This window comes from Eubalaena glacialis, chromosome X, assembly GCF_028564815.1.
Source record: "Eubalaena glacialis isolate mEubGla1 chromosome X, mEubGla1.1.hap2.+ XY, whole genome shotgun sequence".
Taxonomy (NCBI): domain Eukaryota; kingdom Metazoa; phylum Chordata; class Mammalia; order Artiodactyla; family Balaenidae; genus Eubalaena; species Eubalaena glacialis.
This window is the reverse complement of record NC_083736.1, coordinates 117,870,585-117,896,301: the sequence shown is the minus strand read 5'-3', so window position 1 is coordinate 117,896,301 and position 25,717 is coordinate 117,870,585. Positions and strand designations below refer to the sequence as shown.

Sequence of the window (25,717 nt, the reverse complement as noted above, 5' to 3'; positions counted from 1 at the left end):
GGAGACACAGGGCTAGGCAGACCAAAGCCAGACTCTGACATGGCAGAATATCTGTGCCTATAGTGACAAGGTCCAGCTCCTGAATTCCTTAGGTGAGATTAGGAAGAGGAAAAAGTGACTTTATCATGATCTCTAACCAAGAGAGTATTCTCTGGAGAGCTGCTCTATGGAGGTTCAGTCTTGTGCTTATCCCGCCCAAGATTCTGTCTGTGACTTGGCCAACCAAAGACAGTTTTAGAAAGGCATCAATCTGTTAACAGTACTTAGCTAAACTCAACTTCCTGATAAAGCATGTCCCCTGGAGAAGGATTGGGTCATGTCTCCTGAACAGTGTGCTTTCCGTTAACAATTCTTTACGGTTCTGTCATTCAGAATTCATCTGTATATTTTCAGCCTCTACTACCTTTTGTGGTAATGAGTTTCACACTGTCAGTCTCCACTGAATGCGTCTCCCATCTTTTGAGAATGAGTCTTAATTGAGTATAGTGATCGTCTATTTTAGGAAAAGTGAGCACGAAGAACAGGGATGTCCCTAGCATGCCTATATCAGTTGAGATGTTTATTGAGGGAGAGGAGTCCTAAATCTTCCTCCTCAGAGATGCCAGAAGTGGTATTGTGTTTAAGAACAAAAAAAGGCATCTTATGCCTCTTGCAATAACAAGAGGCTAGTGAATTCAGGGTAATGAGGGAGATGTGTCTGGAATGGAGCAAGGAGGAGGCAAGAACCTTATGATAATGATTAGATAAGGCCAGTTAAAGGAGGGCCTCGGAATACTGGCCTGAGGAGTTGGGGGCTTAATATAATAGGCAGCAGGGAATTGTTCTAAGTTCTTGATCAGGAGGATATTATAATTGAAATTTGTTATATTTGTTATAATTGAAATGTGAAATTTATTATAACTGAAATTTGGCAACTACTTAGCAGGTTCGCCTGGATAGAGATTTTGGCCTTCCTCAGTGAGAGGATGGCTCATTGCCTCACAATTGAAAAGGTCCCTGTTTGGTTAATTTTCCCCATTGCTCCTGGAGCAAAACAGGGTTGTGCATTTTCCTTTGACCTTCACATAGCAGTAAATCTGGAGGCTGATATTAAATTATGTTTTTAGTGTCCAAGGAAACTTTTTCCCTCGTAGCAGACTCTGAGTGTCATCAGAAGAATGTTGAACCGGTCTTATGGGTGGTTGTACATGTTTACTGTGCTCTAGAGGTAGGTCATATGTAAAAGGACAGACAGCCGTCCGTATCAGGGAGGACTTATAGCTAAGGCTTATTTCTGTTATCTGGGATCAAGGGCCATTATGGGGCTCTAACCCTTGGGCCATTCCTGCTGTTCCAAGCACAGCTCTTCCTTAAAGCCAACCTTAATGGCTGCTCTGGGAGCAGTTTCAAGCAGCCATCAGCTTCCCAAGAGAGCTCTTCTCTGACCACTTACAGTCCTTAGAGTCTGACTCACCATGTGAACACTTGATTATTGGTCTTATCTTATTTAGCTGTTTCATATGTTAGTTATGTTTTCCTCAACAAAATTAACTCCCGTTTCTCTTGTTCTTCATTTGTTAGACCCATAAATACTTGTTGGCTGATTGATTGCATTGATAAAAGGACAACAACAAAAAACACAGCCAGAAAGCTATTAGGGAGACTTAGAAGCAGAGTACAGAACACTAGTCCACCCTGCCAGTCTGTGAGGCAGCCCTGCCATGGAATCTGTCTGGTTTCTTACCAGCTCCCCTCATGAATCTCTTTTGAGTTTTTTCGTGTGAATTGAAGTCTGTGTCATTAGCATTGTCCCTCCAGTGAACGCTAGTGTGCTAGGGATGGGGGATGGGACATGACACACCAGCTCAGCCTGGCACTGCTGGTTACTGCTGGTCAGTACCACCATGTGGCCCATGAGACATGTGGGAGTCCTGTCGTCTAGTCCAGCTACGGAAGCCTGAGGCCAATCAAGAGGTTGGTAGAGGATGGCTTAAAATGATGATGTCTCTTCAGGTGGCAGAAATGAAGACTTAGTGGGCACATGGTTGCATTTATAAGATTCACAAGGGAGAAAAGCAACTTCTAACCCCCTGGTACTCTGAAGACAAAGGAGAGTTCTGTGTCAAGAAGTGTATGGATATCATTATTCGTATCGATATAGATGGAAAGTACTACGGGGTTTCAAGAACAGCTTATATTTGTGGATGACAGATCCAGTGTTTCACTAGGACAAATTAGTGATGCTTGAGGATACTCCTGACTTTTGAGGTCGATACTGGGAATTACCCCCAAATCTTCACATAGCTTATTCCTATACAAGACAGATCTCTAGCTTACTGCAATTATGGGACTGACCTAAGTGGGTATTAAAGACAGACAGATGGGTTGTAGTTCACAGTGGTCTTAGCCGCTGGCTCTCTTATTTCCTCTTATTCGGGGTAGAAAGGCCTGCTGGTCCCACATCTGCCTTGCCAGCCACACCCACTCACTAGTGACAACTGGCTGCCAGTATCCTTGTCTCTGGAGAACAATACAATGGGCCTGTTGTGTACTTGTTGACATACAGAGTGGATTGTTTTAGCAGGTGCAGATGATAGTCTGTGTGGAGATTACAGAGATCTTTATCCTTAATGGCGTAGTGTAATTGAAATCCAAGTTGTCCTTTGTCCGGTCAACAAGCAGGTGTTGAAATGGGACTTAGTTAAGCTTGGTCCTTCTGTGCATGGGGGCGACATTAGTATGTGTGTGTGGGGGGTGTGTGTGTGTGTGTGTGTGTGTGTTCTACCTTCTCTGTATCTTTTCCCTCTAATAAAACAGTTTAAACTCCCTTAGGTGGCAAATCAGATGGCTCTGATTTTTCTAAGGGTTTTCGTTGGAGACTATACACCCAGGGCAGTTTGAATCCTGGAGACGTCACTTCTTTGTTTTCAAGAGTGATTTGAGAGATGGGCAGTGACGAGGAAGATGGCTGTTTTCTGTCAGCTTGGTAATTTCATTTGGCTTGTTTGTGAAACGGAGCCTCGTGATTCTCCTGTGTCCCTTTGGGTCCCTGATAAGTGGAGGTGACTTTTCTGAATTCACTTCTTAATTATCTGTACCAGTGAAGGGGAACAGTGGAAAAAGAGGGTAATCCACAAGCTAGTGATATGCAAGGACCTTCATTACCCTGAACTCAGCCAGATCCTACCCTTGGCTTTTAGGAGAAGGAAGAAAATCTTACAAAAGCAAGCTAAGACCAAGGATTTTATTAAAAAACAAACGAGCAGGCAAGCAAACAAAAAGCCACAGAAATCATTTTGCAAGTTCACTCCGTATGTTCACCTTCATGGCAAACTGCTCAGTAAGTTGGTTTGCACTCCCCATGCAGTCGTGTGTGTGGCACGGAGGCAGGGGGAGGATCTCATGGGGATTGTTCCAAACCTGCAGCGAAGGTACAACCCAGGGTTAAACGTTTACTCTGAGTGAACAGCAGCTTGCTTAGTCCCTGTGCAGATGAGATAAGCCTTTTTCCTTAGCTTACTTTCCTCACTCTGCCTCTAGTCCTTGCTCATCCACTTATAGTCTGCCTCCAGAGAAGATGTCTATGTTGAAGGAGGAAATATGCCTCAGGAGGAGGAGAGTAAAAATAGGTCAGTGGTAACTCTCATCACGTATTCCCATTTATTTGGTTTGATACTCAGTTCAACTCGACAAGTATTTGTTGATAGCCTCTTTGTTCTCATACTTGTATTAGGCTCTGGGAGATAGACAACCGTGATGATAATGGTAATAGCTGACATTTACTTAGCGTTTACTATGTGTCAAGGGCAGTTCGAAGCACTTTATTTCTATTCATGCATTTGAACCACACAACCACCCTATGAAATACTGTCATTATCATCCTCATTTCACAGATAAGGAGACTGAAGTTAACTCAATTACCCAACTAGGAGCTGGTAGAGCCAGAATTCAAACCCAGGCATTCCCACTTCTAAAAGACAAGGTTCTTGCTCTTATGAAGTTCAGTTGGGGGAGTTGAGGTCAACATAGTGAAAAACAGTGCAGTTTAGGATAGGCCTTTGGAAGAGCCAAGACCTCGCTAAATCCCAGATTCTTCAGCTATTATAGATGTAGTGTGAGAAGTGGATGCTGTAATGCGCCTAAAGAGCTTAGTGCATATGGTGTGTGCTCAATAAATTGTGGCTGCGATGATGACAGTGACGGCATTGATGGCTTTGGATCTGAAAGACGAGTAGAGCTGGGATATCCAGAGAGAAAGAGGAATGGCCTTCCAGGTGAATTATGGAAAGAGGGGAACAAACATGATGTTGAGAAGGGGTGCTAAGGAGATACAGTTTTCTTATTCCCTTGCTTATGGTCACTAGTCACCTACTGGCTCAGCTCTTTGAGGAAGGAAGAGGAGTGAGTGGATGTTGCAGAGTCAGTCAGCAGCCCTGAAGCTCTTCACTGGCCTTCAAGCACGCTGGACATACCGTCTATCTGACCCTGGGACTCTGCTTCATGACTGGTCCTCATCTTTTCTTCCCCCTCCTTGAGCTCAGGCCTAATGCCAGATGAGTGGGTATGAAAAGCTCTAGACATTCCCAGAGTGAGAGCAACCTATGGTGCTTACAATCCAGGTTCAGTTGGGTCCCTGACCTGAACAGGTATGAGCCTTTGCTGAGGTACAGAGGAAATGTGACCCCCAGCAGGCTGATGGGAGGGACTGGGCTTGAGGGTAGCGGAGGTTCCTTAGGCTATCTTCTGTATGTTATAGGTGGCATCAATCAATGAAGTATTTGTTGAGCGCCTAGTATGTGCAGAACCAAATGTTAGGACTTTTCAGTAATTCGAGAGAAGTAAAAAATATGGTCCCTGCCCTTGAGGTACTATAATTTTGTTGTGGAGATCAGATTGACATACTGGTAACAATTCCAGGTCAATATAGGGTAGGAATAACTAGATGTTCAATTGCTTGCTTTCTTCAGATGCCGCTACCTGGCTGTCCAGCTGTCTCCTGCCATCCCTGTGTTTGCTGCCATGCTCTTCCTTTTCTCCATGGCTACGCTGTTGAGGACCAGCTTCAGTGATCCTGGAGTGATCCCTCGGGCCCTACCAGATGAAGCAGCTTTCATAGAAATGGAGATAGGTGAGTTTTCTAACCAGCTGGCAAGATATTGTACAGTGGGTGGCTTTGATTAGTAAGGGAATGGAATCATAATTGTAGTTGCAGACTAATAATCACTTCTAGCCTTTTCCCTCTGAGATCCTGAATCTGAGATCATTACCACCACCCTGTGAAGAACGTGAACTTCATTCTTCCCTGTTCTGGGTTGCATTTTAAGAGGGATTTCTTACCAAGGTCCTGCTGCACTGTTCCCAAGAGGATTTTTTAAAAAACTTTTTGGGGGTCGTCAACTCATTTGATTTTTTTTTGGTATTTATTTAATTAATTTATTTCTTTTGGCTGCGTTGGGTCTTCGTTGCTGCACTCAGGCTTTCTCTAGTTGTGGTGAGCGGGGGCTACACTTCGTTGTGGTGCACGGGCTTCTCATTGCCGTGGCTTCTCTTGTTGCGGAGCACAGGCTCTAGGCGCATGGGCTTCAGTAGTTGTGGCACGTGGGCTCAGTAGTTGTGGCTCACGGGCTCTAGAGTGCAGGCTCAGTAGTTGTGGCGCACAGACTTAGTTGCTCCGCGGCATGTGGGATCTTCCTGGACCAGGGCTCGAACCCATGTCCCCTGCATTGGCAGACGGATTCTTAACCACTGTGCCACCAGGGAAGCCCAACTCATTTGATTTTTTTCAAAATTATTTATTTATTTATTTATTTATATTTTTGGCTGCATCGGGTCTTAGGTGCAGCACGCGGGATCTTTCGTTGCAGTGCGTGGGCTTCTTTCTAGTTGTGGCTCGCAGGTTTCTCTCTAGTTGTGGCGTGTGGGCTGCAGAGTGCACAGGCTCAGTAGTTGCGGCACAAGGGCTCTCTAGTTGTGGCGTGCAGGCTCCAAAGCGTGTGGGCTCTGTAGTGTGGCACACGGGCTCCAGAGCGCGTGGGCTCAGTAGTTGCAGCACGCGGGCTTAGTTGCTCCACAGATGTGGGATCTTAGTTCCCCAACCAGGGATCAAACTCGTGTCCCCTTCATTGGAAGGTGGGTCCTTGACCACTGGACCACCAGGGAAGTCCCTCATTTGATTTTCTTGATGAAAACTATAAACCTCTTCATAAAAATATTCCTATATGCATCACATACATACAATTTTGGATATAATTTCAGGGATTCATAGATCTTTTGAAGCACATGAGTGGGTTTCTAACCAAGAATTCCTGCTGTAGGGGAACACACAAGATGAGAGGGGACAGGAACCATTGGGAATTCTAGGAATCGTAAAGGAAGTGGTTACAGGCTAATCACAGTACAGTCTGCAGCTCAGGGTAGGGCTCTTTGGGACAGAAATGAAGAGCTACACTAACCAGGAGCCAGGGTGCCTTCATGAATTGAAGCAGAACATCCCAGGACTCGAGGAGGGGCGCTCCTGGGAGACTCCTGGGAGCTCACACTCCTGGGAGACTCCTGGAGCTCACACTGGGAAAGAAGGCTCTGATGCCAGTTCTAGGAGGGACTGGGAGCCCACCAGATCCAACGGTGGTGCCTACCTAAATTGTTCTCAAATCTGGTACCCAAGTAGCTAGAGTCAGCATCCAAGCCACATACAGTAGAAGAAAGGGACCCAGGACTTGTAAGACGAAAAGCTGTACCAGTGGAGCACCAATCTGTGGTTAGCCTTTAGTTCTTTCAGGTGCTTTGTTGTTGTTGTTGTTTGTTTGTTTGTTGGGATTTTAATATTTTATTGAATTAAAAAGACACAAACACATTGGGGTTCTAATAGGTATTATATTTATATATTATTTTTGAGAGAATTTACATTTGTATAATTATTATGTATAATTATCCCCAAGAAGATAGTACATCTTTCTGTATTTTCTCCCAGTTCTAGTTGGTTTCTTTTTTTTCCCCACAGTTTTATTGAGATATAATTGGCATATGACATTGTGTAAGTTTAAGGTGTACAACGTTTTGATTTGATACTTTTTTAGGTTGCTTTGAAGGCTTCCAGCTTTTGTATTTCTTTTGTTTATTTAGCTGTGTTTATTTAGCTTCTTAGTGGATTTCTTTTTGAAAAATTTCAGCCTGTTTTAGTTGCGGTAAGGGGACATAGATTTGTGCACATCTGAGCTCAGACTACTTAGGGGTGGGGAGAGGGTGGGAATTGTGGGAAGGAAACAGAGGCGAGGTGTGTTGGCGCAGCTGGAGTTGGGGGAGACCTGGACTAGTTAGGAGCAAGATAGGAAGGGACAGTTGTGAGTGTAGTCTTTTCTCTCTCTGGGTTAGTCTTTTGTCGTCCTCTTTCCATCACGTATAGAGAAACTGAAGGTCAATGCAGTGCCTTGACTTGATCTTGCCTCTCACAGCAGGCTGTTAGCAAGGTTAGCTCTGTTTTGCCAGATTGCTGGGCCCAGGGCCCAGGCTTGAGCTGTCAGGTTGTTACCTCTGCATTTAGCATGTTTCTCTCAATAGTAGAGTGCGTTCTTGAGTTCATACGTATGTTTATGTTAGCAAGTTTTTGTCAACTTACATTCAGCCCTGTACTGGGTATGCTGTGGGTAGGGGCTGGGTGGGGGATAGAAGAAGACATGTGGTTGGTTCCCTTGCATCATAGCGTGCCTCATGGGGAGGGAGAGCCTTGAACTCTCTCCCAGGTGCCCTCATGTAAAGCACATGCAGAGGAATGTTAGGGTGGCATGCTGGTACTTATATCATCCTCTAATGAATAGCTATCCCCATTCTTTTAAGACTTGTGTCACACTGTTATTGTTTGATTTCACAGCATCCACCCCACTCTGCAAAAAAAGGAAAAAAGTTCCATATGGCAGATATTTTTAAAATCAAAGTGAATTGAAAAAATATTCTGTTTTTAGAATTATCCTGCACAGCAAGAGTGCAATGAGACAGGCACTCTCATATGCTGCAGATGGGCGGGTGTGCAAATTGATACAATCTGTCTGGGAAGCAGTTTCGCAATAAGTGATATGGGCTTTAAGGGTTCATACCCTTTGAGCCAGTAATTTCACTTCTCTCAGGATTAGCTAAAGGAAATAATCAGAGGTTTACACAAATACTTGTAGAAGGATTTTTAATGCATCATTTTTTCTTTTTCCTAGCTATTTTAATGCCAGCAACTTCATATATTACTGCTCAGACTTCAACATGCTTTTCTTTTTTTCTTTATGTTTTAGAAATTAATTTTAACACATGAACATATTCTTGAGGAAGGGAGGAGGGGATTGGGATTAGGGTGGAGATCAAAGGGGACTTAAGCTTTGTCTGTAATGTTTTAAGTGTTTGCATGCAGCATCATTTAAATAGCAAAATACTAGAGGCAACTTAAATGCCCAATAACATGAATTGGTTAAATAAATTACAGTACATGCATATGATAGAACATTGTATTGCCAATAATGATGTTTTCCGGAAAAAAATTAACAACCATGGAAAAATGCTTACTGTATAACGTTAAGTGAAAAATACAGGGTATAAAATTGTATCTAAAATATAATCTCAAATTTAAAAAATCATGAATGTTTATTTATTTGTTAAGAGTAGAAGGAAAGGGACTTCCCTGATGGCACAGGGGTTAAGAATCCGCGTGCCAATGCAGGGGACACGGGTTCGAGCCCTGGTCCGGGAAGATCCTACATGCCGTGGAGCAACAAAGCCCGTACGCCACAACTACTGAGCCTGCGCTCTAGAGCCCGCGAGCCACAACTACTGAAGCCCACGCGACTAGAGCCCGTGCTCTGCAACAAGAGAGGCCACTGCAATGAGCAGCCCACGCACCGCAACGAAGAGTAGCCCCCGCTCACCGCAACTAGAGAAAGCCCGCGTGCAGCAACGAAGACCCAATGCAGCCAAAAATAAATAAATAAATAAGTAAAAATTTATTTAAAAAAAAAAGAGTAGAAGGAAATATACCAAAATGCATAAATATCCCTGAGTTGAGAGACCATCAGTGATTTTTTTGTCTTCTATTCATATTTTCTGTTGTTTCCAAATTTTTTACAATAAGCATGTATTACTCTTATTTTTAAATAATTGTTTTTCTGATTCTAAATATTACCAGTCTTTTTTCATGCATATATTTTACTTTTGCAAGGTAAAATCCTTTATACATGCTTCTTTTTAGCGTACATTTTCATTTTTCAGTATGTTGTGAATATTTTCCTGTCATCATTTAAAATGTGTACATCATTTGAAATGGCTGCATAATATTCCATCCCATGCATGTATCATAATGTACTTAACCAACCTCCTATTATGATATTGAGGTTATTTTCAGTCTTTCACTATTAAAAGTGACTTCTGTGACAAATATCCTGTGTTACCATCTTTTGTACATCTCTTTGTAATTTTGACAAGTTCCTAGAAGTAGAATGGATGGGTCAAAAGTATACACATTTAGGGGCTTCCCTGGTGGCGCAGTGGTTGAGGATCTGCCTGCCAGTGCAGGGGACACGGGTTCGAGCCCTGGTCTGGGAAGATCCCACATGCCGCGGAGCACCTAAGCCCGTGTGCCACAACTACTGAGCCTGCGCTCTAGAGCCCGTGAGCCACAACTACTGAGCCCATGTGCCACAACCACCGAAACCTGCGCACCTAGAGCCCATGCGCCGCAACAAGAGAGGCCACTGCAATGAGAAGCCCACACACTGCAACGAAGAGTGGGCTCCGCTTGCCGCCACTAGAGAAAGCCCGTGCGCAGCAACGAAGACCCAATTCAGCCAAAAATAAATAAATTAATTAATTTTTTAAAAAAGTATACACATTTAAAATTTTGGTAGTCACTGCCATATTGCTTACTGGTAATGTATAAAAATACCTTCTCCCCATCCTTGCCAACACTGGGTATTTTTATTCTTTTTTTTTTTTAACATCTTTATTGGAGTATAATTGCTTTACAATGATGTGTTAGTTTCTGCTTTATAACAAAGTGAATCAGCTACACATATACATCTATCCCCATATCTCCTTCCTCTTGCGTCTCCCTCCCATCCTCCCTATCCCACCCCTCTAGGTGGTCACAAAGCACCGAGCTGATCTCCCCGTGCTATGCGGCTGCTTCCCACTAGCTATCTATTTTACATTTGGTAGTGTATATATGTCCATGCCACTCTCTCACTTCGTCCCAGCTTACCCTTCCCCCTCCCCATGTCCTCAAGTCCATTCTCTACGTCTGCGTCTTTATTCCTGTCCTGCCCCTAGGTTCTTCTTTTTAATACTTGTTAATATAGAAGGTGGAAATGGTATCTTTATGTTAATTTTTATTTCTTTGATTATCAGTAAAGTTGTATGTTTTCATTTCATATGTTTTTTAGCCATTTTTATTTCTTCTTTTATGAATGTTTTTCTTTGTAATCAGCCAAAAAGCTTGAAGAAACACTTTTTTACATGTGCACAAAATAATTGCATGGCACTCAGTGGAATTTGGGGAGGATACTCTGTGATGTTGAGAGTCTAGTCTGGAAATGCCAGCCTGGGGGTGACAGTGGGCCTAGGGAACGTTTGATTACTCCCATTGCTCTTGGAGAGGTGGTAAGACTTTTGGTCTCAAATAATGGCTAGCAGTGGTGTTAACTGTCTTTACTGATCTACAGAAGCTACCAATGGTGCAGTACCCCAAGGCCAGCGACCACCCCCTCGTATCAAGAATTTCCAGATAAACAACCAGATTGTGAAGCTGAAATACTGTTATACATGCAAGATCTTCCGGCCTCCCCGGGCCTCTCATTGCAGCATCTGTGACAACTGTGTGGGTGAGTAAAACCAAAGAGACGTTGCCTGGGGGAAAGGCTGAGTTGAAGAAGAGGGTCAGGGTGATTTTTCTCAGGAAAAATCAGTGGGGGTGGGAAGATAGATTTAGATAGGAAACAAGCTAGATTTTTAGTTAAGAAACTTTAGATGGGAAACAAGCTTCCGAACAATTGTAAATCTACTGTACTTCTGTAGATCAAATCATAATTTAAATATCCTCTAGTTTAAGAAAAAAAAAACAACCTCTTTGGTAAATAAAGAAATAAACTTTACCTGTTTTTCAAATCTAGATTTTCTTCTACTGGATCTGTTTCAAGTGGAACCCACCTTACGTAGGGGGAGGAGAATCCTAGTCCACTGGAGGGCAGCATCGGGGAAGGAAGGGCTAAATGAGAAGTGGTATTCCCAGGAAGAAAAAAATTGCTAGCATTTATTGAATTCCTAATATATACTAGGCACTTGCTAAGTGCTTTCCCTTTCTCTCATTTAAGACTCATAAGAACCCCATAAGATAGGTATTATCCCCATTTTACAGATGAAGAAATAGATGAAGCACCTTTGTTAGGTTCATATAATTAAATTAGTATGAGATGAAGCTGGAACAGCTCTGATTCCAAAACCCTCATTTGTTCTTTCTCTGCTTCTGCTGCAAGGGTGGGGGGTGTATGTGTGCATAATACAGAGGTCTGTGCTTCTATCTGCATATATGTGACTTAGTTGTAATCACTGCCTAGTGTATGCTGAGCCCTGGGAAAGATCAAAAACAGGCAGTAATTATGTCTGTTGATAGGCAGATATGTGCAATTCCTTATATTATCAATAGGCATACTTCCAGCATTCTTTATATATGCCATGGAGCATGCCTGAGTACATTGCTTTCCTCTCATTAGCCAATTCTTTTTAGGTTAAGGTTGGGAAGATATATCTTACTTTATATGGTAAAAGCTATATGTAGATAGGATTTTTATAAATTGAAACTCATTTTAAATGAGCCAGGAAACTTGATATTTCAAGAAAGTGTGATGTGAAGGTTTTCAAAAAGTATTCCCTCTCCTTATTAATATTCTTAAACATAAAGAACTCATGCAAATTGATTTTTTAAAAAAGAAGCAATAACATTTCAGTAGAAATATGGACAGCAGATAAAACAGGAAATGCAATTACTTAGTTAACATGAAAAAAAGGTTCATCTCTACTAAAAAGCAAAGAAATAAAAATTAAAACAAGATCTTTTTAAACCTAGAAATTTAGCAAGGAAAACCTGATAACACTTAGTCCTACACTGGTAGGAGTGTAAATTGGAACAAACTTTTTGGAAGGCAACCTAATAAAATTCATGAAAACCTTAAAACATGTATAACCCTTTGATGCCAGTGACTTGCCTTCTAGGCATCTATCCCAAGAAAATAATTAGGGATGTGGTAAAGATTTAGGTATGGACATATTTACCTCCAGATTATTATAGTAATGAAAAATTGGAAAGAAACTAACTGTCCACCAGTAGATAAATGGTCAAATAAATTGTGGGACATAACATACAGTGGACTTCTATGGGTAAAGCTCATACCAGAAAGCTAAATTAAATAAAAAAGCTAAAATAAATTAAAAAATAGAAGATAGGCTACATTTATAGTGTGATCTCAGTTACACATTTAAAAAAATATAAGTATGTATAAAGAATTATGCAAGGAAGTACTCTAGAATGCTTATTGTCTATTATCTATAGGTTGTGGGGTAATAAGGGATTTTGTTTCCTTCATTAGAAAAAAATTATTTTCAAGTTTTCTACAATGAGCATGTATTACTTGTATCAATATTATCAGAAAAAAGTGTGATTTATAATATATTGATGGTAAAAATATTGAATATATCTGTATAAATCTGCATTTTTCAGTGTTTTTTATATGGCAGGTTTGCTTAAAGTAAGGCTATCTTCCTTCCCTTTTATGAAAAGATACAGCCCTTTAACTAGGAGATGCACCTGTTTTTACAGCCTTGTTTTTTGACTGGTACACAGCTCACTGTGCCTTAAAAATGATGTATTTTATTCTTTGTGCTTTTTTCATTCATTAAAATAATACATGTTCATTGTAGAAAATATGGGAAGTACAGGTATTAATAAAACTTAATCCCAAACTCACTCTCCATTTTGCTGTATTTCCTTCTAGTCTTTCTCTTGTTTGTGAAATTGGATCATACTAGAGTTTTTAGTCCTGCCTTTGTCACTTACCATTATATCCTGAGCATTTTTCTACATCTTTAATAAATGTTTTTTGAATATATTATTTTAATGACTGCATAATCCATCATATGGCTATATTCTAGTTTATTTAGGTGGTCTCCTATCAGTAGATATTATTCATGATCCTGTTTTATTCATTATTATAAAACTGCAATCAAAATTATTAAATTAAAAAAAATTATTAAATTTAAGGATGTGGCGAAATTGGAACCTTCATACATTGCTGGTGGGAATGTAAAATGGTGCAGCTGCTGTGGAGAGCATTTTGGCAGTTCTTCAGAAAGTTAACATAGAATTATATGACCCAGCAATTCCACTCTTGGGTAATACCTGTATTACCCAGTGTGCTTGGGCTGCCAACAAAATACCACAGACTGAGTAGCTTAAATAACAGAAATTTAATTTCTCATAGTGCTGGAGGTTAGAAGTCCAAAATCACAGTGCCGACTGGGTTGATTTCTGGTGAGGCTTGCAGGTGGCCACCTTCTTGCCGTGTCCTCATATGGCCTTTTCTCTGTGCTCGCGCACTTCTGGTATCTCTTCCTTTTCTTCTTATAAGGATACCAGTTGTATTGGATTAGGGCCCCACCCATATGACCTCATTTAACTTTAGTTACCTCCTTAGAGGTCCTGTCTGCAAATACAGTCACACTGGGGTTAGGGCTTCAACATATGAATTTTAGGGGGGACACAATTCTGTCCATAACAATACCAAAAAAGAATTGAAAACAGGAACTCAAACATACTTGTACATCAGTGTTCACATCAGCACTGTTCACGATAGCCAAAAGATGGAGACAATCCAAGCAGTGGTTTGGGGGTGATGAAAATTTTTGGAAATAGGTAGTTGTGATGGTTGTACAACATTGTGAATGTAATTAATGCCAGTGAATTTTACACTTAAAATTGGTTAAAATGGCAAATTGTATGTTTTATATATTTTACCACATTAAAAAATTTAATAAAAAAGTATTGAACTTAAATTTCTGTGCACATCTCTATTTCCTTATGAGAAATTATTAAAAATGGATTTATTCTGCCGAAGGGGTGTGAGCATTATTAAGGCTCTTGATACATACGGGCAAATTGCTTTCCAGAAAGGTTCTCTCAATTTGTACTTCCACAAACAGTATATTAGAGTGTACATTTTACCGTGTTCTCACTAGCACTGAATATTATTTTTTATATTCTTATTTTGACAGGCAGAAAACTGTCTTATTGTTGTATTAGTATTGCGATGAGTTAGTGAATCTGAAAACGTTTAAATATATGTTTATATGGTATTTATTAACTGTTTTGCTTTTTGACTATTTTTGAAGGAGTATTTGTATTTTGTTATTGATTTGTAATGACTTTTTATAGACTAAGTTACAAAATTCACATACTTTCTCGGTGTTTTTTTCCTCTTTAATTTTCTTTATAGTATTTTTAACATATATGAAATATTTTTTAAAGTGTATGGAATCAAATCTATTTTTCTTTGTCATCTGTGGTTTTCTTCCATTACTTTTATGCTTAGAAAGTCCTTCTCCATACAGGAGACAAATGTTCACCTATTCTTTATGCTTATTTTAAGGTTTCACTTTGTTTTTACATTTAACTCTTTAATTCATCTGGAATTAATTTTGGTAAATAGTGTGAGGGAAAAAGATCTAACCTTATTTTCAGTCAAGTAACCAATTGTCTCTGAGTTGTTGATGGAATGATACTTCCTTTCTCTACTGGTTTTGAAGCACTACCATTCTCAGACAGTAAATTTTTATATATTCTGTTTCTGGGTGATTTCCATTCCATTGAGCTATGCCACACCATTTCAGGTATGTAGGTTTATAATTTTTTACTAACTGGAGTTTAAGAAAAACCACACTACTCATTTTCCAAAATTTCCTTGACTATTTACACCTATTTATTCTTCCTGCGCTTAGTAGACACACTTACTAAGACTTTTCTTTGGAAAAGCAAGGTCTCTGCTGTTAACTGACAGTGAGACAGATCACTTAACCCCTCAGTGTCTCAGTTTTCTCATCTGTAAAATGGAGAAAAGAATATCTTCTTTTGCCCAACTTCCAGGATGATTGTGGGGATCAAATGAGATGGCTGTGAAAACATTGTGAAAAAGTGAAAAATAAAAACCAGTGTTGTTTGTGTTTTTTTAAATTTATTTTGGAAGGAAATAGTTTTTTTTTTGGTTTTATTTATTTATTTATTTGAATTTTATTTTATTTCTTTTTTTATACAGCAGGTTCTTATTAGTCATCCATTTTATACACATCAGTGTATACAAAACCAGTGTTTTTTACAGTTGAAATAGGCAGCGATCCTAGGGGTCTTGGACTTAGGTATTAAGTGGATGGCAGGGTTGTGCTTAGTTTTGGAGGTTTTGGCACTGGACTCTCTCTTTCTCCCACAGAGCGCTTCGACCATCACTGCCCCTGGGTGGGGAATTGTGTTGGAAAGAGGAACTACCGCTACTTCTACCTCTTCATCCTTTCTCTGTCCCTCCTCACGATCTATGTCTTTGCCTTCAACATCGTCTACGTGGCCCTCAGTGAGTATACAGGGCAGTGTATGTTGCTGGAGGGGTGGGTGGTGGGAGAAGGCTTGAGGACAGCTTAGGGGAGTGGTTCCGTATCCTGGTGGGACTTTACCATTGCGAAGGCACCTTAGGACCAGTTAGAAGTGAGCACTACTATCTGCTCCTGAACAGAGCTCCAAACCTCAGCTCACATCAGTTAGGATTTACCGAGTGTGCTGGCCTTCTCAGTGGCCCTCTGCTGGAGACCAGCACCATAATTACTGGTCTGTACCTAGAGTACTGGGCATTTCTGAGGTGATCCCAAAGGTTGGGGATGTATTTTTGGCTGTATGTGTCACCTCTTTTGCCTCATAAGACCTGCCCTTGTGTCAGGTGGTAGAAGGGGTTATACCAGAGAAATGTCTTTTAGTGGCTCATGGTCTACTTTGGAAGATAGAAAATATACACCTGTGTGTGTGTGTGTGTCCACGTGCACACATACACACACATAAAACAGCCCAAGGGCAGATGGGATGCGGAGTTAAAGGAGTGGTCTTAATCAAGGCAGCTTCCTGGGGAGAGATGAGTCCTGAGCTGGATTTTGAACAGTGAAGAGATATGGATTGATGAAGAGAGAGGATTTTTCTTGGATATTTCTGATTTCTTTCATCTATGAATGAATATCCCCCTCCATGGCCATAGCTGGAGGCTAGGGAAAAGGGAGGGGAGCCAGATGCTTGGTTTGTGGCCGACTCTCTAGTCCAGTGTTGGGTCCTGTATTGAGAAGGTGAACCCTTTAGTCAAGAGAGTACCAGCTTGGAGGTGTGAGTCCCTTGCCTGAAAGAGGGCTTATCTCTTGCCAGCTTGTAACAAGGGGTAGGGAGGGAAGAAAGTGAGTAGGCACTAGGGTATGTGTGTATTTTTTACTAAAGTTGCTAATCTTTCTCTCTACTCCTCCTCCCAATTTCACAGAATCCTTGAAAATTGGCTTCCTGGAGACATTGAAAGAAACTCCTGGAACATATCCTCCCCTGGCAGGATGTCCCTGTGAAGCCCTCTTAAACTACTTTTCAGCATGCTTTCTGTCTGCAGTTCTCCACCATCTCATTTTTCAGACATCAGACAGTGCCAACGTCTAAAATTTTTAAATGTAGCCTTAGTGGTAGTGACTAGAATGGAGGATGGCCAGGGCTTAAAGGGAGTTCTTTCCTTCACCTTTGTCTCCACTGCCTCCCTCCCAAGTCCTTCTGATCCCAGGCTCAGCCCTGCCTTCTCTAGTGGGCTATACTTTGCTCTCAATAGACCTCTTGCGTCACTTACTAGAAGTCCCACCTTCCTGTTACAGCTAAGGCTTATTTTGTACAGCAGTTACATTTCTGAAAAGGAGATTCAGATGGGATTTCTAGAAATCACATTCTGGTTTCTTTCCCACCAATTTTTTCGTCTATAAAGTTTATTTTTGGATGTGTTTTCCATTGGCAGTGATGGCCAACATTGTTTAGCTTTGGACCCCTCCTAAATGTCCCCTTCGAAGAGCCAATGATGAATAAACAGACAAACACCTAAATAGACTAGATCTGTTAGAGAGCTACTTGTAGTGAATAAACAGGCGTCCTTTACCTTTCATGAGGGATATAGCCAGCAAGTTTAGAATTCACCCGTTGTTATGTATGGATATATATTTGTGATATATGTTCCAAGGGGTAAAGATGGTGTGACTGGTGTCATGAGTATGGGCTGCGGCATCAAATCCCCTGGTGTGGCTTCTTCAACATTCCTTAACAACAGCTCACTGTTCTAGAAGTACTCATTTGCTTCTTCACACTCTGGTCCGTCGTGGGACTGACTGGATTCCACACTTTCCTTGTGGCTCTCAACCAGACAACCAATGAAGATGTGAGTCAACTTTTCCTCTCCTCATTACATGTGCTTCTACCAAAAGCCTATTCTCTAATTACCTGCTGGAGAACTGAGTCTCCAGGGCCTGGGAGGTTGAGGCAGGCAGAAGCCAGGTGTGGGAGATTGTTAAACCAGGTGTGTAGAAGAAAAAGCAGACTGCTTTGTTTGGAGCTGAATGCCTGTAGGGAATTAGGAAGAAGAGATTGAATGGTTGGATGAGCACAAGGTCTTTAGCTGTTCATAGGTCCTTAAAAGCTAACTGGTACCTCTGGGTTTGGAATGGAGAGGGACAGTTGCATTGAATAAGTCCTTGCTTTTAAAAAGTTACCAATTGGGACTTCCCTGGTGGCGCAGTGGTTAAGAATCCGCCTGCCAATGCAGGGGACACCGGTTCGAGCCCTGGTCTGGGAAGATCCCACATGCCGCGGAGCAACGAAGCCCGTGCGCCACAACAACTGAGCCTGCGTGCCGCACCTACTGAAGCCCGCGCGCCTAGAGCCCATACTCCGCAACAAGAGAAGCCACTGCAATGGGAAGCCCGCGCACTGCGACAGACTGGCCCCCGCTCGCCGCAGCTAGAGAAAGCCCACGCGCAGCAACGAAGACCCAACATAGCCTAAAATAAATAAATTAATGAATTAAAAACAAAAAGTTACTGATTAATCCATATTCATTGTAGAAAATCAGGAAATACAGATGAGCAAAAAATAGCAAATAAGTCCCTGTAATTTTACCTCCTAGGCATCACCATTGTTAATGGTATGATCTGTAGTCTTCTAGACTTGTCTAGACTTGTTCCCATGTTTGTTTATGTGAATATATTATGTATTTTTAAATGGAAATAATAACGCTCAGGTATCTGCTTTTTTACTCTATTGTGAATATTTTTCCGTGGCTATGCATGTATTTCTTTTTTTTTTTTTTCTGTTGTGGTAAAAGACACATAAAATGCACCATCTTTTTTTTTTTTTTTTGGCTGCGCTGGGTCTTTGTTGCTGCGCACGGGCTTTCTCTAGTTGCGGTGAGCGGGGGCTGCTCTTCGTTGCAGTGCGTGGGCTTCTCATTGTGGTGGCTTCTCTTGTTGCGGAGCATGGGCTCTAGGCGCGGGCTCAGTAGCTGTGGCGCAGGGGCTTAGTTGCTCCGCGGCATGTGGGATCTTCCCGGACCAGGGATCGAACCCGTGTCCCCTGCAGTGGCAGGTGGATTCTTAAGCACTGGACCACCAGGGAAGTCCTTAAAATGTACCATCTTAAACCATTTTTTAAGTTTACAATTCAGTGGCATTAGTACATTCACATTGTTGTGCAACCATCACCACCATCCATCTCCAGAACTTTTTTCATCTTCCTGTGCTGCATGTATTTCTTCAACATAATGTTTAATGTAAGCCTTGGCTTTTATCTTGCAGATCAAAGGCTCATGGACAGGGAAGAATCGTGTCCAGAACCCCTATAGCCATGGCAATATTGTGAAGAACTGCTGTGAAGTGCTGTGTGGCCCTTTGCCCCCCAGGTACTCAGAGGACTAGAAGATCCTGGAACTCTTGGGACAAGCAGTTTGACCTGATCCTGGCACCTGGTCTGATGCATTCTTCTGAACATGGCCTCTTCGTGTCAAAAGAGGTCTTCCCAGGGATTGTCCCTTGGTGCCGTATCTGCATGGACCATAGGCCATGGGCTGGTTGTTTTGAAGGGATAACCTTTCATTCTTATTTTATCTATTTGTTCCCTTGTTAATGTGGTATTCCCTGGTTTTTGGAAGAAAAAGTGAATGGAAGGTAGGAGATGTGTGCTAGGATCAGACTAGACTGCCAAAGGGCAGGTTTATATTTTCCAGCACACACAGGAAGATTCAGTGGGGTGGGTGGATGGAGAGGGGGATGCAAAGTGCTTTGTTAACTCTCCTGTCTCCTTCAGTGTGCTGGATCGAAGGGGTATTTTGCCACTGGAGGAAAGTGGAAGTCGACCTCCCAGTACTCAAGAGGCCAGTACCAGCCTCTTGCCTCAGAGCCCAGTAAGTGTTCCTGACTTTTTAAGGCTTTTAGACTTTAAGACTGAGTCGGGGATAGAGGATGTAGACTAAATTTACACCTTAGAGATATAATTAGGCAATTTTGTGTCCAATCACTCCAGCTTCCCTGTCTCTGCTTCTGCCCTGACATTGCCTTAAGATCTTTGTGCCCTTGACATAGATTAAGATCTAGTCATTTCTTCAACATTCTGTGCCAGCCAATGTGCTAGGTGCTAGGGATACACCAGTGAACAAGTCACACGATGCGTCTGCTCTTATGGAGCTCATTGTCTAGTGGGGACGAGAGAAAACAGGTTATTAGTCCGTGTAGTGAAAAGTGCCTTGATGAGGGAAGCATAAAATGCTATAGGAGCAATGACAGGGGTCAGGGGGGTGGGTTGGAGTTAGTGGTGTGGTTACCTTGGTAGAAGGGGGCTTCCTCACTGGAATATGCAGATGTGGAAACTCTCCCAGCTATACTGATCACATATGCTTTAACAAAGTATGTTCCTAAAAAGTTATTAGTTGAACTTTCTTTTTTTTGTAATAGCTCTGTTGAGATATAATTCAGATACCATAAAATACCTGTTTAAAATGTAGGATTCACTGGTTTGTAATATGTTCACAGAATTGTGCTATCATCACAACAATCCATTTTAAAACATTTTCATTGCCCCCTCAAAAAAACCCCTGTACCCATTAGCAGTCACTCTCCCTTTCCCCCCAGTTCCCTCAGCCCCATCCCTAGGGAACTATTAATCTACTTTCTTTTGCTGTAGGCTTCTTCCGTACATTTCATATAGATAGAATCATATTATATGTGGTCTTTTGTGACTGGCTTCTTTCATTTAGCCTTGTATTTTCAAGGTTCATCTATGTTGTAGCATGTAGCAGTACTTCTTTCCTTTATATGGCTGAATAATATTCTGTTATATAGATAGACTACATTTTATTTATCCATTTATCAATTGATAGACATTTAGGTTGTTTCCACCTTTTGGTTATTATGAATAATGCTGTAATGAACATGTGTATGCAAGTTTTTACATAGACATATGTTTTCATTTCTCTTGGCTATTATGTACATGGAATTGAAATTGCTGGGTCATATAGTAACTTTATGTTTAACCTTTTGAGGAACTGCTGTACTGTTTTCCAAAGTGGCTGTACCATTTTTCATCCCCACCAGTCACATATGAGGGTTCCAATTTCTCCATATCCTGGGCAACACTTGTTATTATCATCCACCAGTTTGATTCTAGCCATCCATCCTAGTGTGTGTGAAGTCGTATCTCACTGTAATCTTGATTTGCATCTCCCTGATGAATAATGATGTCGAGCATCTTTTCATGATTTTATTGGCCATTTCTGTATCTTCTTTGGAGAAGTGTCTATTCAGATCCTTTGTCAATTTTTAAATTGGGTTGTTTGGGCTTTTTTATTGTTGAGTTGTAAGAGTTCTTAATTCTGTATGTAAGTCCCTTATCAGAGAAATGATTTGCAAATATTCTCCCATTCTGTATATTGTGTTTTCACTTTCTTGATGGTATCCTTTCGAGCACAAAAGATTTCAATTTTGGGACTTCCCTGGTGGTCCAGTGGTTAAGACTCTGAGCTTCCACTGCAGGGGGCACGGGTTCGGTCCCTGGTTGGGGAGCTAAGTTCCCACATGCTGCGTGGCGCGGCCAAAATAAAAAAAAAGATTTCAATTTTGATGTAGTCTAATTTGCCTATTTTGTTGTTGTTGCTTGTGCTTTTGTTGTCAGATCTAAGAAATCATTGCCTAATCCAAGGGCATGAAGATTTATCCTATTTTCTTCTAAGAGTTTTAGAGTTTTACCTCTTACATTTAGGTCTTTGATCCATTTTGAGTTAAGTTTTATATATTGTGTGAGGTAGAGGGTTCAAATTCTTTCTTTTTTTTAATTAATTTTTTTTTAAATTTATTTTTGGCTGCATTGGGTCTTCATTGCTGTGCATGGGCTTTCTCTAGTTGTGGTGAGCAGGGGCTACTCTCCGTTGCGATGCGTGGGCTTCTCACTGTGGTGGCTTCTCTTGTTGCAGAGCATGGGCTCTAGGCGCACGGGCTTCAGCAGTTGTGGCACACGAGCTCAGTAGTTGTGGTGCACGGGCTTCGTTGCTCCGCAGCATGTGGGATCTTCCCGGACCAAGGCTCGAACCCGTGTCCCCTGCATTGGCAGGCGGATTCTTAACCACTGCGCCACCAGGGAAGTCCCAAATTCTTTCTTTTGCATGTGGGTAGCCAGTTGTCTCAGCACAGTTTGTTGCAGATTATTCTTACTCCGTTGAATTGTCTTGGCACCCTTGTCAAAAATCCATTGAGCGTAAACATGAGAGTTTGTTTCTGGACTCTCAGTCCTATTCCACTGATCAGTAAATTTATTCTTTTTTCTTTTTTTTAAAATGTATTTATTTATTTATTTTTGGCTGAGTTGGGTCTTTGTTGCTGCTCGTGGGCTTTCTCTAGTTGCCGTGAGCGGGGGCTAGTCTTCCTTGCGGTGCAAGGATGTCTCATTGTGGTGGCCTCTCTTGCTGCGGAGCATGGGCTCTAGGCGTGCAGGCTTCAGTAGTTGTGGCGCACGGGCTTAGTTGCTCCGCGGCATGTGGGATCTTCCCGGACCAGGGCACAAACTTGTGACCCCTGCATTGGCAGGCGGATTCTTAACCACTGCGCCACCAGGGAAGCCCCAGTAAGTTTATTCTTAATTCCAGTATCACACTGTCTGGGTTGCTGTAGCATTGTAGTAAGTTTTGAAATTAGGAAGTGTGAGTCCTCCAAATTTATTCTTTATTCAGTTGTTTTGGCTGTGGTCCCTTGTATTTCCATATGAATCCTAGAATCAGCTTGTCAATTTCTGCAAAGATGCCAGGTGGAATTTTGATGGGGATTGCATTGAATCTATAGATCAATTTGGGGAGTATTATCATCCTAACAAGATTAAGTCTCCTGAGCCATTAACACATGGGCTGTCTTTTCATTTATTTAGGTCTTTTTAAATTTCTTTCAACAATGTTTTGTAGTTTTCAGAGTATAAGTTTTACACTTCTTTTGTCACACTTATTCATAAACATTTTATTCTTTTTGATGTTATTATGAATGAAATTATTTCGGATTGTTCATTGGGAGTATATAGAAATACAATTGGGTTTTTTGTATATTGATTCTGTATCCTGAAAGCTTGCTAAACTTTTTTTATTAGTTCTAATAGATTTTTAGTAGACTTGAACTTTCTTTTAAAATCAAATTCTCCTGGAATTCCCTGGCGGTCCAGTGGTGAGGACTTAACACTTTCACTGCCATGGGCCGGGGTTCAATCCCTGGTTGGGGAACTAAGATCCCACAAGCCACGCAGCGTGGCCAAAAAAAAGAAATCGAATCCTACTCTTAGGTGAATGCTATTTGTAAGTTAGATAATTGTTCTCTACTTTGCCTTTCTTAAATTTTTAATTTTCTTTTTTGAAGTACAGCAAACTCATGTTTATATATCATTATCATCATTTTGAATATTGTTTTTCTGATGAGTCTGATCTTAAATCATTACAATATAGGCTAGTGATTCTCAGTTGAATGTGGGGAAGGGTGGTATTTTAGAATCACTCAGGAGGCATTTTCAAACCAGATATACCATCTGAAGATTTTACCACCCCACCCTCTTTGGTTTAGAATCACTGTTCTAGGGAGGTATGTGTTAGGGCCGAAAGAAGATTGAGAACCACCGTGTCAGGCCTTGTTAGACAAGTATTTTATAACATTCTGTTGTGAAGGAGGGAGGGAAGGTGGTCTGTGTAATTATTTGTGGTCCCTTTTATTATTATCATGCATAATAATAGAAACATCTGTCCACAACAGACAGTTAAGAATAGAACTCAAATAAACTTCAATTGCCTTCTGCTGAGAAGACGACAGTCTAGTCTTGGTTCTGAGTTTGGTGTTGGTGGCGGCGTATCTGTAGCATCAGTGTGGTTGATGGGTTCAGAGGAAGAGTTCAGTGTCTATGGATTACGTCCATTTGGATTTTGAGGGAGAGCTTTGTATTGAATTTGATATCTTTTTCTTCTCAGGCTCCAACAGACCATCTAAGCTCCGATGAGATGCCGGAGGACACCAGCACTCCTGAAGAGATGCCACCCCCAGAGCCCCCAGAGCCCTCACAGGAGGCCACTGAAGCTGAGAAGTAGCCTATCTATGGAAGAGACTTTTGTTGTGTATGATTAGGGCTGTGAGAGATTTAATGGGAGAAGATAACCTGAGACAGAGAGCAAGTAAGCTGTTCCTATTACTGTTTTTCTTTGGTCTTTATTCACCCAGTTGTAAACTGGCATTTTCTTGCTGCAAGCTTTTTTTAATTTCTGGACTCCAAGCAGTTGCAGAAGATGTCAGTCACCTCTGGTAACTGGACAAATGGGTCCCTTGGGCCCTGGCACTGGTTTTCCATGGCCTCAGCCACAGAGGCTCCTTGGACTCCCCTCTCTTCCCAGATCCCAGCTCTCCTGCTTGGGGTCACTGGCCCAATTCTGGGGTAAAGGTTCTTGAGACTGGCTCAAATCCTCTCAAGCTGCTGCACGTCATGAGTCCAGGGGCAGTCACAGAGAGCTCTGGCCAGGGAATTCTAACTGGATTCTTGAGGCCTTCAGAATGGAGGGGGATGGAGAGTGGAGTTGAAAGATTCTCCTGGCTACGAAGTGCCAACATTGCCAGCAAATCCTTTCAGGAATGGAGCAGGCAGTTTCCACATGTTGTATTTATTCGTGCAGCTTCTCCTTTGTCCCCTGTCCACTCTCTAACACCCAAGCCCCACTCTTTTCCAGTGAGATATATGTAAGTAATTGCAGTGTAGATAACAATTCACATTTCTCGTAGACTACCCAGAAACTTTTTAATACCTGTGCCGTTCTCAGTAAGAACTTATGAGATGCCAACGGCACGGCCCCTCGCACTCTCTGTCTCATCTCTCCTCCTCTCTCATTAGCCCCTTTTAATTTGTTTTCCTTTTGACTCTTGTTCCCGTTGGGAGCAGGAACGGCAGTAATAAAAGTCTGCACTTTGGTGTTCCTTTTCCTCAGAGGAAGCCCGAGTGCTCACTTAAACACTACCCCCTCAGACTCCCTGTGTGAGGCCTGCAGAGGCCCTGTATGCACAAATGGGGAAACTAAGGCACAGAGAGGCTCTCCTCTCCTCTCCCCCTATGTCCCCTCAAAAAAGAAAAAAAAAGAAAAAAAAGGATAACCAGTACTTCCATTAGGCCTCGGCTGAGTGAGGAGGGAAAGCCCCGCACTGCTGCCCTCCTGGGGGACCCACTCCAAGGTCTTGGCCCACCTCGGGCTTGGTAACCACACCGGGGGCTTCCTCCAGGCCCCGCTCTTCCAGCACTTCCACCGGCAGAGTCCCAGAGCCGCTTCACCCTGGGGGTGGGCTGTGGCCCCCAGTCAGCTCTACTCAGGACCTGCTCTATTTCAGGGAAGAAGATTTATGTATTATATGTGGCTATATTTCCTAGAGCACCTGTGTTTTTCTAAGCCAGGGTCCTGTCTGGATGACTTCCGGGGAGGGGGGGGAGTGTAAACCAGAACTTTTAATCTATTTGAAGGCGATTAAACTGTGTCTAATGCAAACTGCCTGCCTCCTCCTTCCCCCTTCCATTTCAAGAACCACTGTGGGGGTGTGAATATCTTTGGGGGGTGGGGTGGGGGTGGGGGTTGAAGGGGGTGCCTGTTACTACGCATACTTCCATTTTCCAGGGGGCCCTTGGGTTGGAGAGGTAGCTCCCAAACTCTCCATTGACCTATACTACATTCTGGGTTGAAGTTTACCTTATTCTGGACTATGAAAAGAGGCCTTTCAAGGCCATGAACAGTGTTAGAAAGATTGGGAGGGTCAGGGGTTATATTAAATTAAGAGAACAAGTTCTTTAATAGGGTATTGTTTTTATGCAGATGGATGCTGTTAATTGCAAATGAGTCTTGGTTATTAAAGCAGGCTCCTCAGGGCCTCCCCTTGGAAATATTTTGTTAGTGATCTTTTACAAGTGATGGTATATATTTCTTTTTAAATGGTCTGTAATCAAGATTCCTTACCAATTCTTGTCTCGCTCTTCCCAGTTAATCAGAAGTAATGAAATTTGGCCGCTCCTAGCTTTTTCTCTACTTCTTCCTATTTTCTTGTAGCAGGATTTGAGTTTAGCAATCCTTAGAGAGACAGAGAG

General features: G+C 41.9%; 1 protein-coding gene across 1 annotated transcript in view; it reads left to right on the top strand.

Annotated features, from left to right (window-relative positions):
• Window positions 1–25,127, top strand: part of ZDHHC9 (zinc finger DHHC-type palmitoyltransferase 9) — a 30,405-nt gene extending 5,278 nt beyond the window's left edge. The window contains exons 2-9 of the mRNA XM_061178749.1: window positions 4,947–5,107; window positions 10,671–10,829; window positions 15,480–15,617; window positions 16,557–16,605; window positions 17,378–17,480; window positions 18,892–18,995; window positions 19,400–19,496; window positions 23,577–25,127. Of these exons, the coding sequence (XP_061034732.1) occupies window positions 4,947–5,107; window positions 10,671–10,829; window positions 15,480–15,617; window positions 16,557–16,605; window positions 17,378–17,480; window positions 18,892–18,995; window positions 19,400–19,496; window positions 23,577–23,693 (928 nt within the window). The 3' untranslated portion in view covers window positions 23,694–25,127. The remainder of the gene's footprint in view (window positions 1–4,946; window positions 5,108–10,670; window positions 10,830–15,479; window positions 15,618–16,556; window positions 16,606–17,377; window positions 17,481–18,891; window positions 18,996–19,399; window positions 19,497–23,576) is intronic.
• The last annotated feature ends 590 nt before the right edge of the window (window positions 25,128–25,717 follow it).